Raw genomic sequence first — 15,150 nt, 5'->3', positions numbered from 1 at the left:
TGTTGTCAGCTGTTTGTCGCTTTTTCTTTTTTGTTGTTGTTTGATTTTGTCAGTCTCTTTCGACGTATGAGCCTTGATTCTCGCTTTTAAATTATCCTAATTGTATGATAGATGTGCATCAGAGGACAATTTAATATGAAATTGGTTTCCAAGCAAGATATTTTACACTTTTCGTGCTCAATGGATTTAGTTGAATATTTAATAATGACTATTCAATTACCACATGAACTCAGATTGAACATAGAATAAATATTATTCAATAGCAAATTGTATATAACAACAAAAGTTTCAGATGTCAAATAGATAATTGTATTTATGTATTTAGTGTCAATTATTTCTCTGTGGAATATCTAATTCTCCTTCCTTCATCCGTATTGTACATACAAAATCAATGCTAAATACCAAATTGCAAAATTTGAAGCACCAATATAACTGAATTTTCCCCATTAAATAGATCTTTCTGATCGATAGGATTTTTCAATTTAAGATTAGGGCAAAATATCCAAAGATCAATAATTGCTCTGATTTTCTTCTTTCATATACATATGTACATAACAAGAATTTCCATTAGAATATACATCAACTTCGCATCTACAGCTCGCAATGTCATCCTAATAATTGATAATGATGTATCATCAAAGTAAAATTCCGAACGCACCCGTTAACGTTTTAACGTATCACTAAACGTGTTCACTTGTTAAAAACAAGTCGTTATTTTCATGTGTTGCATGTGTGTATTTCAACAAATCCATCTGTTTAGCAACGATAGGTCTTACAGTTCATAGAAATAGCTAGGATGTATGTCTAATCACTTCCCGTAAGAAAAATCTATAACCATCGCATCATTCCTTTAATATAGAAAAAGCTTTTTGGGATTTAACATGACCGGAGGGAACGTAAGACAGTTATGTTTTTGTGTTCTTGAATGTGAGCTCGATTTATAGATTTTATGTTAAATCATATATCTAACTTAAAACGGAAATTTGAGGCCGTGTATCTGTTTTCCGGATTTGTAATCAGTTCATTTAGATTCCGTAGGTTGATTTTGAATAACTAACTGCAGCAGGCGGAACGGTGCTCTAGAACAGTACAAACAAATAAATCAGGATTTTCAATCGTGGCAAATCAGATTTACATGGAAGCTCTATTTTAATCAGCTTTTCTTCCTTATTTTTATGTTGTATGGACTATCAAGGGAACTAATTAAAATGAGTTAATTGTAAAAGATCAGTAAGATGTACTCGACATGTTTAGAGAAATAATCCTCGCTGAATAGCAACAACTATGGGAGCAGTATACGACAAAGTTTTAGATTCAGGTAAGACAATCATTTTACTTACATTTTTATATATGATATGAATAATGATAGAAGCTTTTGATTTTAATGTGTTTGTAGATGATTGGTAAAAATAAATTAGAACTATCTTACATCTATCAATAGCAAGGCTTGCATGTGTGGTATACTAATTTAGTTTAAAGATTTGAAACTCCTGATTCGTAATCAATTTTAGGAGAAGTCTTTATGAAATCTACTTTTTGTGCATGTTGTTGCTGTTGTTTATTTTGTTGTGGTTGCTTTCTTGAGCGGCACTGAGTATATTCACTTAACAGTTGTGGCTATTTAAGGCAGCACACTTTCATTCTGATTTCTAATTTATAAAGTGCATTGTTTTAATATGCATTATACTTTATATGTGACGAAGTCTTGTCGGTAGTTGGTAGGTCAGTTCTGTCAATTTTTGGGCTATCTAATCTTTTGCGCCAACAACGTATTGCTCCAACAACGATTTGTGCCAATCCTATTTTCTTAAAGAATACATGTATAAAGCGCACCAACAATTCAACAACTCGTGTTCACCAGTATTCAAGTATGACTTGCATCAAAGTCATGTGTGTGTATTGTAAAAGATATTTGAATCATGAAAACTGTTTTACAACCCTTCTAGTAAATGGAAAACGGTAAAAACTATCACATAACTTAAATCTACACGAAGACCGACGAACACACACGTATACTGTCATCTGTTTGTTTACTATCTTCATTTACACGTATTATAACATGGCTAACAAACTCTGATAACATGATAAAAATATCTGTTTTTTTTTGTTGGGATAATTTGTGTGATCGTTTATGTTTAATTTCGAAAAGTATTTTTTTTTTTTATTAAAACGCATCGTTATATATAACTCATAAATCGTTTATCTAGGAAAACACAAGAACCTAATTCAAGTTTAGTGGTTTTAGAATAATTTGAATAGTTTGTTTTAATATACATAGTTACACGTTTTGCTACATTTGTAATGAAATAAACAGATTAGATGCAGTAACCCATTACCTGAAATTATCCATGTAAACCACTTACAAATATAACACATTGTATTTTTCATCAAGACTTTTTGTTTATTACATGTTTATTATCCTAATGTTGTATTTTGTTAATTATCCAAATAACTGTGTATTATTTCCATAGACAAATAGCTGATTGAGTAACTTCTCCGTCACAAACACATACTATGCTTACTATGAGAATGTTATCGTTAAATAGATCAAAGAAATCTAACAAAATAACATACAGTATTACAAGTATCACTTACACACATAACATTTGGCTAAAACATTGAAACATTCTGTTTTGTTAATCATTGCAAAAAATATTATTGTTATTATTAATAATAGTAGATTAAAAGTAAGTTTAAGATCTGAGAAACCACTGTTTTTTGTGTGACATGGAGAGAAGCAATTCTGATCAAGATTTGTTGTTTTAGAAAATATCAGTTTTCTACAAAATCCTATATCCTCACCATCCAAGTTAATAAATAAGCCAGAGTACTCCATTAAAAAGTAAGTGACTCTGGAATAATTACTGGATTAATTTGATTGTATTTGTGAACTTTTTATATATAATTGTTTTTTATTTTGTTTTGTATTTGTATTTGTCACAAAATTATTGTTTGAAGTTTATATTGCTTTACATATCTGCTGTGAATAAATCTTTTGAGGATAAGAAATTAAGGCTATCATATTAAGCGGAAATCGCTCATCGTCAATGAAAATGCAGCAGAAGAAAAAAAAAAACAAACCCAAAGTCATACAAAATCGGATAGATCTATATGTAAGCAAAACCCATCCGACTATAAATGTAGGTGAGCTCGAAAGCGCTATCAATAGAGTAAGAATCAATGCGCTGTTTATTAGCGCAGCAATATGATTTTTATAGGAAAGGAACATACCACGACATATCTTACAGCTGACCGTCGAAATAAAACATAGACTTAAACACGGATTTATATAATAACATAATTCTACGTACTTTCCTCCCAAAACTCGATGGAGAACAAAATAACAGCTACAGCAGAGGGATTCCTCACTTTTCACAAAGATGATGATGGATGCCTTTATGAAATTAGAAGATGTGTTATGATTATCAGTGAGTCAACTCTCCACCAGAGTTCAAATGTCGTGGTTACATGAGTATACGCAATTATAGGTCAGCGTACGACCTTTATCAATGAGAAAAACCCATGCCGATTAGGTAGTATTAAAGAAGGAATATAAAACAATTCAAACGGGAAAACTAACGTCTTTTTATAACAATGCGGCTGTTTATAAAACGTCCAATAGAAAGTTAAATGGGTACTCGAGACCTAAATACAAATGGATGCACTACATGTCACGTGTATATTAAGGTCATAAAATAAAGAATTGTGGTATGATTACAAATGAGACAGTCGTCCTAAAAAAAACTAAAGACCAAATGATGAAAATTTGATATTTTTTGGGGTATATGTTAGAAACATGAATAACATATTTTCATTTAATTTCAAGAATCTGTTTTACAATGTAACCTGTGTTATCAGACACCCTGGGGGACCACAAAAAAATATCAGATCAAGCAGGGTGTCGGAATACTCAGGTGTTTTTTTGCAAGGATAGCCATATTTTGACACCATAAAAATGTGTTGGTTAAAGCAGGATGTTGGAATACTTAGATTTTAGATTAGTCAGGTTACACTGTATAACAATTGAATGCAGTGTCCTGAAAATTTATGTACGAAATAAAAGCAGGTGACCAACAAATTTTAGCAAGAATCGCCTCGTCTTGATTATGTGTTTATCAAAACAGTAAGCTGACAATTTTAGTTAAGGAAAGAAGTGAACATTCTTGTTTGTCCTCAAACGACCGACAAAAATGAATATCAGAAATACTTACATAGCTTTTACTTATAGATGATGTGCAAGAAATGGTCATTTTAGAATCTTAGAGTACAGTCTCTGATTACTGAATGGCAAAACTGATAGCTGCTCTATATCCCCTCAGCTAATTCTTCTGTTCAAGCTGATTATACCCTGACAACATGATAATATATAATTCAATTTATACAGGATGTATTGAGTAAGATCATCTGTCAAAGATTCACTATAAAATCATGTCTGTATTCTGTAGTTTTATTTGCCATTTCTTATTGATGGGGGATTTTAAATAATAGAAAATCGATAACTTGGGCTGTGTTAAAAAAAATAATATTATTATCCCATTTTATACATCTTATTTCTAATGCTTTCCCTCCAATTATACCTTGCAGCCAATTTTCTTCGTAAACAGAATATATTAGAACAATTATAGTGTTATTTATGGCAGCAGTAGTTTCGCTAACGACTTCAAAGAAGGGAAGCACGGAAGGCAGTATAAAAGAACGGAATATCTGGTTTTTTTCAATGAAACCAACAATAATATTGTCCTAAAACCGGATATAAGAACTAAGGTTACATGGGTTGGCAATGGAAAGGAGAATTTCTAATCCTGGCAAACTATCATCTAAACTAACCGTGCAATTTATTTGTCAAGAATATTCATCTCTAACCGCGCCATTTTCTTAACGTGGCTGTCCAAAGTCACGAGCCTGTAATTAAGTGGTTCTTGTTGGTTGCTGTCTGTCATATTTGTTTTCGTTGAATTGATTTGTTCTGTCATAAATCAGGCTTTCTCGTTTAAACTATTTCACATTTTGTAGTGACGGTGCCTTTTATAACAGACTTGATTTTTTTGTTTTTCTCTCTGTTTTAGGCCATACGGTTACCTGCACAGTCTTTAGTTTTCTATGTTGTCTTTTGTACTATAATTTGTCTGTTTATCTTTTTACTTTTTAGCCATGGCTTTGTCAGTTCATTTCGATCTATGAGTTTGACTGTACTTCTGGTATCCTTCGCCCCTCTTTTCTGTAATAGATATATCTACGTCATTTGGACTCTGCTAATATTTGGCTCATTGGCGATCATACCCCATCTGTTTTTGTAAATATTTTTCACAGTCAGTGTTTTTTTTCGTAGATCCCTAAAACGTCCGATTGGGAAACACAATATTACAAAGAAATGCTTATATGTGAGTTTGTTTCTTCTTTTGTTTCTGATAGGTCTTTAAAAATATTTATTCAAGATTTGATTTTTAATAAGGAATTTTGCTAATTAAAGATTGTCGTATATATAAAAAGAATATGTGGTATGATTGCAAATGAAACAACTCTTCACAAGAGACCAAAAGCCACAGATTGATTAATAAAACAATAATGTTAGGATTTAGGAGATTATAGCAAATACAACTATATATTCTTATAAAAATATATACAAGAGTTTCTTAGACTAGATTATTATGAAACTGTTTTGACAGTTGAATCTTATTTCAACATACATGACTATTGTTAATCTCGAAAACTCAATACGACTGACATGAACGACCGTAGTACTTATATTTCTCAAAGATATAATAAAATAAATTGCGGTGATGCATTTTGCTACAGCCATCATGCTATATTACAATCTACTATAAGCAATATTTCCTATTATAAAATCGTATGTCAAAATCATAATGCTGAATTAATTTGAATGGAACAGCCAATGATTGTATTAGACAAAAAATAATATAGAGTGATATTTTCTATATCAATAGTACGTTTTGTGATTAATTATAACTCCATACAGGGCAAATAACAATATGTTATGTTTCTCTGACAATTTTTGTTTCCAATTATGATGGTGTCATTGATTGAAGCCTTTGGTGTTTTATTCGGAGGCTTATTACTGTAACAATTCAATAATTGTATTAGGGTTTTCTCTTACATACTAGCTTGAGATACACATCTGTTGAACGTTTTAACAGATATAATTTCGTCATATTGATCAATTATGAGACATGAAATAGATTGTTAGCCGATGACATATCGATTTCATAATAAACAATTTAGAAATAACTTTTTTTAGTATAGCCAATTTAAAGCGTTTTTTTTCATCGATTGAAGCTAACTTTTTCTATTACTAGTTATAGCAAGTGTGCTTATTCTATTACGACGTTTGTTTTGCGATCTCTTAAAATAAAATTAATATTGGTTTGAAACTCTCAACCCTAAATACGAATGAGATTAGTAAAGCCAATTTTCTATAAATTTGATTTAGTCACGGCGTCATCAATCACCTGAACTTTGAAGAATTTTGTGATAAATCAATACTGCAAATACTAGATGATCTTATTTTAAAAAGAATTATTCAACATATTTTTTATATTCAAAATTATTTTGCCACATAGATTTTAAACAATATGTTTATGACAAGTACATAATAAATAAACAATATAACCGAAATTCACACACACACACACACACACACACACACACACACACACACACACACACACACACACACACACACACACACACACACACACACACACACACACACACACACACACACACACACACACACACACACACACACACACACACACACACACACACACACACACACACACACACACACACACATGTATAGTACACAATCAGTTATTAACAGTTTATAATCCAGTGTCCCTTGTCCTCAGTTCTCTAATGACTTTTTGATGTAGAACCCCAATTTATTTACTTGTCGAAAAATATAAATGTATACATGTTACATGCTATAAAACTGTAGTCAACATCGCAGCAACGTCACCATTCTGAGATCTACCCCAGTTTTTGATGGGGTTCATGTTACTTAGTCTTTAGTTTTTTTCTATGTTGTGTCTTGTGCACTATTATTTGTCAGTTTTAGTTTTTCTAGTTTAGCCATGGCGGTGTCAATTTTTTTTTTGATTATAAGTTTTAATGTCCCTTTGGTATCATTCGCTTTCTTGTCACTTCACTTATATTCCAATGCAATGCCTTTATTTTGTCATTTTTTTTAATGACGAATACATGTACTAATAATAGATTATTGCACGTTCATTGGTTATCTTCAGTGTTTTATTTATGTTTTCTCTTGCTCAAGAAAAGACAGTTTTATGGATGGAACTTTATATTTGGGGCCAAATATTGCTTTTACCAAACTTACTCCTTTTAAACAACTTAAAATTCTTCATATTTTTTTTTATACAAGGTGTCATTATCTTTGTCACCAACCTTCCCCCAAGTGACCCAATATTATCTTCAATACATTCCAATAATTCTTTTTTCCTCGCACATCTAAATATTCCAGTATAACATTAGATACTCTCACCACATGTAAAGCTGAAAAGGATAACGAGCCATTCAGTTTGATTTAATTTTTAATTTTGTGCTGTTACATAATTCTATTTCGCCAAAATATCTGATGATGTTATAAGATTTACCCAAATCTTTCGTAACTACGGTTTTAGACAATGCTCTTTCGAAATTCATAATAAAACAAATATGACACTTGCAAGTTCATTTAAATGTTACAGTAGTTCTTCGAATTCAACTTTGACGAGCACATAAGTTCTGATAGATCGGCACTTTAATCAAATTACATATTCTCCTTTATATTTCGAAAAAGCGAATTTGATCTTTGTGATTTAGACATACATAACACCTGAACATTTTAAAATTCTTTTTAGGTGGTGATGACAACGAATTCGAGGTTCAGATTGTTAGATACAAACCAGAGGCTATCGATTCATTGTGTGAGAAGTCAAAGTTTTCTCGGAAAGAACTCCAGATAATGTACAGAGGCTTTAAACAGGTAACTAACAGATGTTAAACAGTCTTTGTTTGAAATGGCCACGCAAAATTATTCAAAGTATAAACTTATTTTAAACATATAGTTTATTTAAATGAGGGGATGAGGTTGGTCGTTTTTTGATGTGTTGGTCCTACATGTCTAAGAACGCTGTCAATTTAGATTACAAGATGGCGTGATAATTGAAAGTGATTACAATGTCAATGGAACATCTGCAATAGTAAATGAATGTTTGTCTGAAACGGGCATTTCCATGCTTACATCATATGAAGGACTAAATTTGAAAATGTTCATTAATGTAATGTGTTTAAGTATATTTTGAGAATGTTTTTGGAAAGTAAACCCAAACATTTGTTACAGGCGGTCATTTTGTTATTTTGGCATCATCTGTTTTTAATAACTAAACTTTGTTTCATTTTTTGTCTCCATCATTAACAGGGGGATCTACTAACACGATGTGTCAAACAGATATTGCTTACATCCACGCCATCTTGTCTCTAGCACATCGTTGTCTCATTACAATTATAGGGATCAACAATCCATCAAAGATACCACTTTTATAATTTTGTACGCCAGAAGAACATAACGGTTCTTTAAAAATCCTTGTAATTTTTCAAAAAATACCTTCTCCGATACTAAAAAAATCAAAAAAAAATCGGACAGATTTTCAATACTGTAACAAACAATTCTGAATAAATCATTGAAGACCAACACAATTACAGTCTTTTACAGTATTGAAAATATGTCCGATTTTTTCATTGTTGCTAAAGATAGAAAAAGCATACAAATCAGTAAAAAAAAACACCACAAATAATCATTTAAAAGACCATATTGAACCAAAACTTTGGGTAAATAATACATTTTTGTTTTTCCTTGAGAATTGAGCTGGATGACCCAATACTGACTTGTAACATACATACTTTCATAATTAAAGGTAGAAACATATGACAAATATTTAATACTCTTTTAAAAAATAAAAAATACGTAAACGACACGTTACTGAAAACATTTAGTTAATTATATGCTTATATATCAAAGAAGAACCAAATGCTATGTGTTATAATAGATTGTTTGTCCTCCTAAAGAATAATTGCTATGCGTGGTAAAATTTTGAATTCTTTTAAAAGTCTATATCCCTTCGAACATGAATGCTGCTAATACTGAAAAGAGAAACCTTGAAAAAAAAATATTTGAAAAATTATGTGACGTAAGTAGTTTCATAACGCTTGTCGTTTTCATTGAAACACGTTTATGGTCCTCAGACAATTTTATGCGGCTGATAAACAGCCTCGAACTCCCATAACGAAAACTTAATCTTGATTCTTTCTAATTTTGAAATGTTAACAATGGAAATTAATCCAGATAAGCGATAAAGATTTTACGAGGACATGAAGTCTAGTAGTTCCTTATTCTGATTGCCATCCCACGCTTACGTACCACACTTTTCGTGCCAGAACTTTTTATTATAACATTGCATACTAACAAAAAAATAACATTGTCTTTGTGAAGCAAGCTTTATATAGACGACATTTAGTTTTGGAAACACAAATAATTCTTTTTGATAAGGTTTGCAAAATCAATGCATTATTACGTCATCATAATGTCAAAATAACTTATTATACTTACGTTTTTAAAACGTAAACATTGTACTATATCTTGGATGAAAACGAACAAATGTTTTTGAAGCTTTTCTTATAGCAGCATAGTTTGTACTCAGAGTGTTAGGTAATAGCTAAACACTTGACATTGAACAAATCCACGATACATAGATTGCTGTTTTTTTCGATGCCAAAAACTGCTAAAACATTTTCTTATTAGTCTTTTTCTCGTTATATGATGTCGACAGTGAGGGTAACAATAACCCGAGGGTGAAAACCAAGAACTCTGTTTCAGGTTTCAATTAACGTATATGTTTGAAACATTCCTATTTCTTTTTTACTTTTTGGAAAATGTCGTTAAAGTGTATTATTTGAAAAAATAATGAAATATTTTTTAAGGCCAACATGGATTAATTGATTGCTTGTTTGTCGTTATATGGCAATATTGCTTGCGTAGGTTTGTTTTGAAAGGTAGTTTGACAAGGATGGAGAGCGAGAATTTGAACTGGCTGCAAAAGATAAGGCTTTGTTGTGAATAGATTGAGAATTGTTGACTTCAAAAAGGTCTTTATACAGACCCTTCAGAGAGTTGTTGCAAGAGTAGATAATCATGGATGTTACAAACAAGTAATTATGCGCCCTAGACGTGATTATCCTATCGTATTCTATGACATATACAAAAAAATCAGACGTATGGCGTTTGGTCTCTAGTCGTTCTCCTAGTTGGTCTACTCTTATAATACATTAAAACGACATTTTCCAAAAAAGTAAAAAATTAAAGTGAAAAGTCATTCAAGGATAATTTAATGATTCACATCACTTGTAATGACGAATTTTCCAATCATAAGTTAGATGTCATGGTAATATACAATGTTATCTAGAATGTCTTTGATCACAGTGAAAATCAGTCAATTAATAGAAAAAAATCGGAAATCATCGCAGGCGTGAAATATACTTTTTAGACGCACATACCATTGCATCGATTTTCACTCTTGTATTACAAAAAAAAAAGTTCGTTGGATGTGTGTATTTAAGTATACATGAATTATTTCTTTCTTTATTTGAACGTGTAACTAAATTTGACCTAAATTAGATAAACGGTGACCTTCTTCATGTTAAAGACAATAAAGATTTATTAACAGTCAACGCATCGATTTCAAAGAATCATTGACGTCTTCATCTTTGATATTCATGAGCACCGTAGAAACGAAAATGTTTTAATGATATTTTGGATAAACTTATTATTTCGAGACTCTGTATATTACAAACTCCGACTCAACGCTGCTTAAACAACAGTCTTGTGTATAATAAAACTCTAGGAAATTAGATGCTCATATCAGGTTGTTAAACCTGTTAGCGCAATCCGGCTAGTTTTTACTGTGTTTGAACAATTTTAAACAACCAGTTCTCATTAGAAACAAAAAAAAAGTTACATAAACTATTTCACTCTCTAGAAAAAACAATCTATAACCGCAGTTGTCTAGCATGCACTCTCACAGTTGTTTAAGCCTTGAAAATTTAACTCATTATAGCTTCGTTAGATCACTCAATTGAATTGAAGGTATTAATGTATTAAACATACATGACGGTGATGTATTGTCATTATACGTTCTCATTTCCTTCGATAGCTTTTGCTTGTAATTTAATTCTCACAATACTCATTAATCTATTCAGGCCCATTAGTCATTATGTGCTTTATTTTGGTCGCGCACTCTTATTAACCAACAATCTATTCATGGACGAATAAATTTATTATATTTCAACAATGAATTACCCAACTACTCTAGATAAGCCTTATGACACTCAATGTGTACATTGTGCATTTTGATAAAACTACGTACATTGGTTATATGTTAATTAGATGAAAAAGGCCTATTGTTCTTATCAGCTGCATGCCTCCATTTTGCACATATAACCATTAATCTAATTGCATTTACATGTAAATATAGAGTTTAAGTAGTAAACAAATAAGTTGAATAATCTGTTCAAACTGTTTCCTACTATTCATTGTGTTGTTTATAAAATTCAGCTTACATACCTGTCAATTATTACATAACATAATTTTTAATACATTGAACAGCATAGTAAGCTTTAATTTTCAATATGCTAAAAAAAAAAATTCCCCATATATATATATATATATATATATATGACTCGTCTAAACATCAACCCAACAATGTTAGATCTGTAAATTTGCTTTCGCAAATTTTTTGTTCTTCCCTCGCCGGACACCTCGTCGGTGTGAGCCAAGGCTCCGTGTTTAAAGCCGTACATTGACCTATAATGGTTTACTTTTACTAATTGGTGCTTGGGTGAAGAGTTGTCTCATTGGCAATCATAACACATCTTCTTATATCTACACACATTTATGGTACAGCAATAATTAATAAGGTGCTGCAGTATGATTGCAAATTGGTCAACGATCCACCAGAGACAAAATGACTTGGTCGCAGGCAACTATAACAGGTCCCCATACAGCTTTCAACAAGAAACAAAGAAACAAAGCAAACCCATGCCGTAATATCTTTACCTCCAACAACTAATTTAAAACTGTTATAGTAGTACAAATCTGAATTAGAACACCACTTTCACTTGCTCAATCTTAAACATCTGATTACCATCTAAATATGACATTAATAACGCTCTTTGCGTTTAGATAAAAACATCCGCTAGTGGTAGAAAGACAACACAATGTCCAAAAGTTAAAAAACGAAGCTCGTCTTGATAACTTAATCTTTTGAAAAAGTTGAGCAATACAAAATGAAAGAAACAACCGGAGTTTTCTTGTTTAACTTTCCCCCAGAGATCAAACTGGCCTAGATGTAAATTCAGTACCATAATACCTTTTCACATGTAGTAAATGAAGCTCTTTTCAGTCATATTTTAAGGAAAATTTTAACGTTTAGCAAAGCCATTTGATGGCAGTACTTGTTTCTAGAAAAAAAACTCCTTATTGCACTTCGAAAAAAATGACTGATTATGATTGAAAACGTAAACATTTTTGTGCAGTCTTTTCTGATCCATTCTGTTCGTAGATTGTTGACACAGAGACATAATCCCCTTATATGAAATTTCGTTAGTAAAATGCAAAGTGAAAATTTATTCAAATAATTTGACCATGAACGAGAGAACAGCTAGGGCAAAATACTCTCTATAGAAATGAGATGTGCCAATACTAATGTATCTAAACACCAAATATCGTTGAAGTATTTCACACCAAACTGGCCTGATCACAAATTTTAACAAGCTGACACAAATAAAAATACTTGATTTAGTCTTGTTAAAAAAAATATTGAATAATCAATATATACATATAATCAATTTAGATGCTGTTCATTTGATTTCCATTAAGATACTTATTTATAGACATTCTAGAATTTAAAAAGTTAGACAGGGATTAAAAGTGTAAGCTAAGACATCAGTTTAGACATTCATTTAGCAACATCTAGGAAAGTAATCTTATTTGCATGACGGAATTTCTCCAACTAACTGAAAAGTATCGTAGAGCACTCCCATGATTTCGACCAACTTAATAAATTGACGAAGATAAATTACTTCTATACAAACTTTCATTACCGACAGTGGTGTATTAGCTGTAAAGTTTTAATGCCAAAATCAATAACTTTACATAATCTCAGTTCAGAAGACATAAAACCGTCCAGATCTTGAATCCGAATGGTTTTTATTTTTAACAAATCTTACAAATAGTTATCAAATGTACCAGGCTTATAATTTGATATACCAGACGCGTTTAGTCTACATAAAACTCATCAGTGACGCTGAGATCAAAATAAAAACAAGTTTAAAGAGACCACCAAGGGAGAGCAAAAAAGTGGTCTCTTTAGACAGGTGGTCTTTTAATACAGGTTTAATCACTATGAAAAGCACTACAAATGGAGCTTAAATTAATTGTCTTATAACACAGGTTTTTGCTTAATACAGATGGTCTCTTAAGTATATTTGTCTGTAGTTAAAAACCCAAATATAAATTTGAAGAGCATTGTGGACCATTGATGCCATATTTGACTGTAGTTAAAAACCAAAGTATAAAGTTGAAGAGCATTGTGGATCATTGATGCCAAAAAAAAAAAAAAGAAGTCTCAAATACAGCTAAGATAATCTATGCCTGGGATTTGAAAACACAACTGCACTTGAGTTCTGCTTTACTCATTTTATTTTCTTTCTTTTCTTTCTGTCTATCATTTTATTTTCTTTCTTTTCCTTCTGTCTATTATTTTATTTATAGTATACGTAGCCTTTGTTTCTTTTGCAGCACATAATTGATCTGTATTTACAGATTATAATTGAATATTGATTTTTCATATTTATGTATTATCAGATATCCGGACTTATTGGAAATGACTGCTCTTTTAATTACCACTCAAACTTGTAACCCAAACCACACAGGAATATAGACATTTACATGGAAAACGCCATAAACACAATGTAAACAAAAAAATGGAGGGCAATATTTTGTATCAGTCATTATACCTCATTTTTTTAGTATTGTGTCAACTATTCTTATGATGATTTCTATGAAAAATGAAATGCAATATTTACCGATTTTTTTTAATTATATAATTCCTCAGTAAATATACATAACAAGTAGAGTATGTCAGATGAGTCAAAATATTACATTTGGAACAGGAACCCAATCTTTTACTTATTACTGCGGTGCAATTTTATCTTAATTGAAGGCAGAGTTATCATTCCCTATTTGTGAATGCCAAATTTCAATTACATTCAGATACCTTAACCGCGCCATTTTCGTTTCTACGAGAATTCCTTAAAAAATTGAAAACAACACGGTTAATAATTTCTTGCGTCCGAAGCGCTTTTCTGGATTTACCTTCATCAGGAATTTTACCTGATTGTCATTCCTAAATAATATCTCATTTAAAAGATGGTAGATGTATGTATTAAGAAACTTTCTTAATGGGTACTGAATTTGTATACTGTAACTGGGATCCTTTTTTTTTTTTTTTTTATCTTGGTCGATATTGTACCCTCAAACATGAAGTTACAGATCGAAATTTAAAGACAACAAATCTTAATGTTCCTGTCACCTTTGATGAAACGAAATAGACAGAAAAAAATATTTTTATTATAAATTGAGTAAATATTGTTCTCTACGATGAACATAATGATAATACTGGGAAAAATCTAATTTGATGATTTTTCAAGATTTGCATACTTAACATTAAATTAAAATGAAGGCCTATTTAGTCCTACAAAGTAAATAGTTATCAAAAGTACCAGGATTATAATTTAGTACGCCAGACGCGCGTTTCGTCTACATTAGACTCATCAGTGAGTAAGCTAGCAGATATATTGAAGCAAGTTAGCCCAGTTAAATTTGCAAATATATAATACCCTTTCCCAATATGCAATTTTAGGTAATGTCGTTATTATGTCCTGTTACTTCTTCTTAAACTGTAAATTTCTTGATATTATTCCTGAACTTTGTTCGTGAATTCATAGATGTACGGAATTTGACATCTACCAAATTATTCCGTTCAGTGCTAAGAACCGTCTTAAACATGCAGTTAT

At 31.2% G+C, this 15,150-nt stretch overlaps 1 protein-coding gene across 1 annotated transcript in view; it reads left to right on the top strand.

Moving 5' to 3' along the window:
- The first annotated feature begins 564 nt into the window (after positions 1 to 564).
- The window catches only part of LOC143072965 (Kv channel-interacting protein 4-like), a 35,960-nt gene continuing 21,374 nt past the window's right edge, over positions 565 to 15,150 (top strand). Inside the window, exons 1-2 of the mRNA XM_076248152.1 lie at positions 565 to 1,318; positions 7,881 to 8,005. Coding sequence (XP_076104267.1) covers positions 1,285 to 1,318; positions 7,881 to 8,005 — 159 coding nt within the window. The 5' untranslated portion in view covers positions 565 to 1,284. The remainder of the gene's footprint in view (positions 1,319 to 7,880; positions 8,006 to 15,150) is intronic.

The sequence above is a fragment of the Mytilus galloprovincialis genome, chromosome 4, assembly GCF_965363235.1.
Source record: "Mytilus galloprovincialis chromosome 4, xbMytGall1.hap1.1, whole genome shotgun sequence".
NCBI lineage: Eukaryota > Metazoa > Mollusca > Bivalvia > Mytilida > Mytilidae > Mytilus > Mytilus galloprovincialis.
Note: the sequence above shows the minus strand (reverse complement) of the source record. Positions and strands in the feature narration are given on the sequence as shown.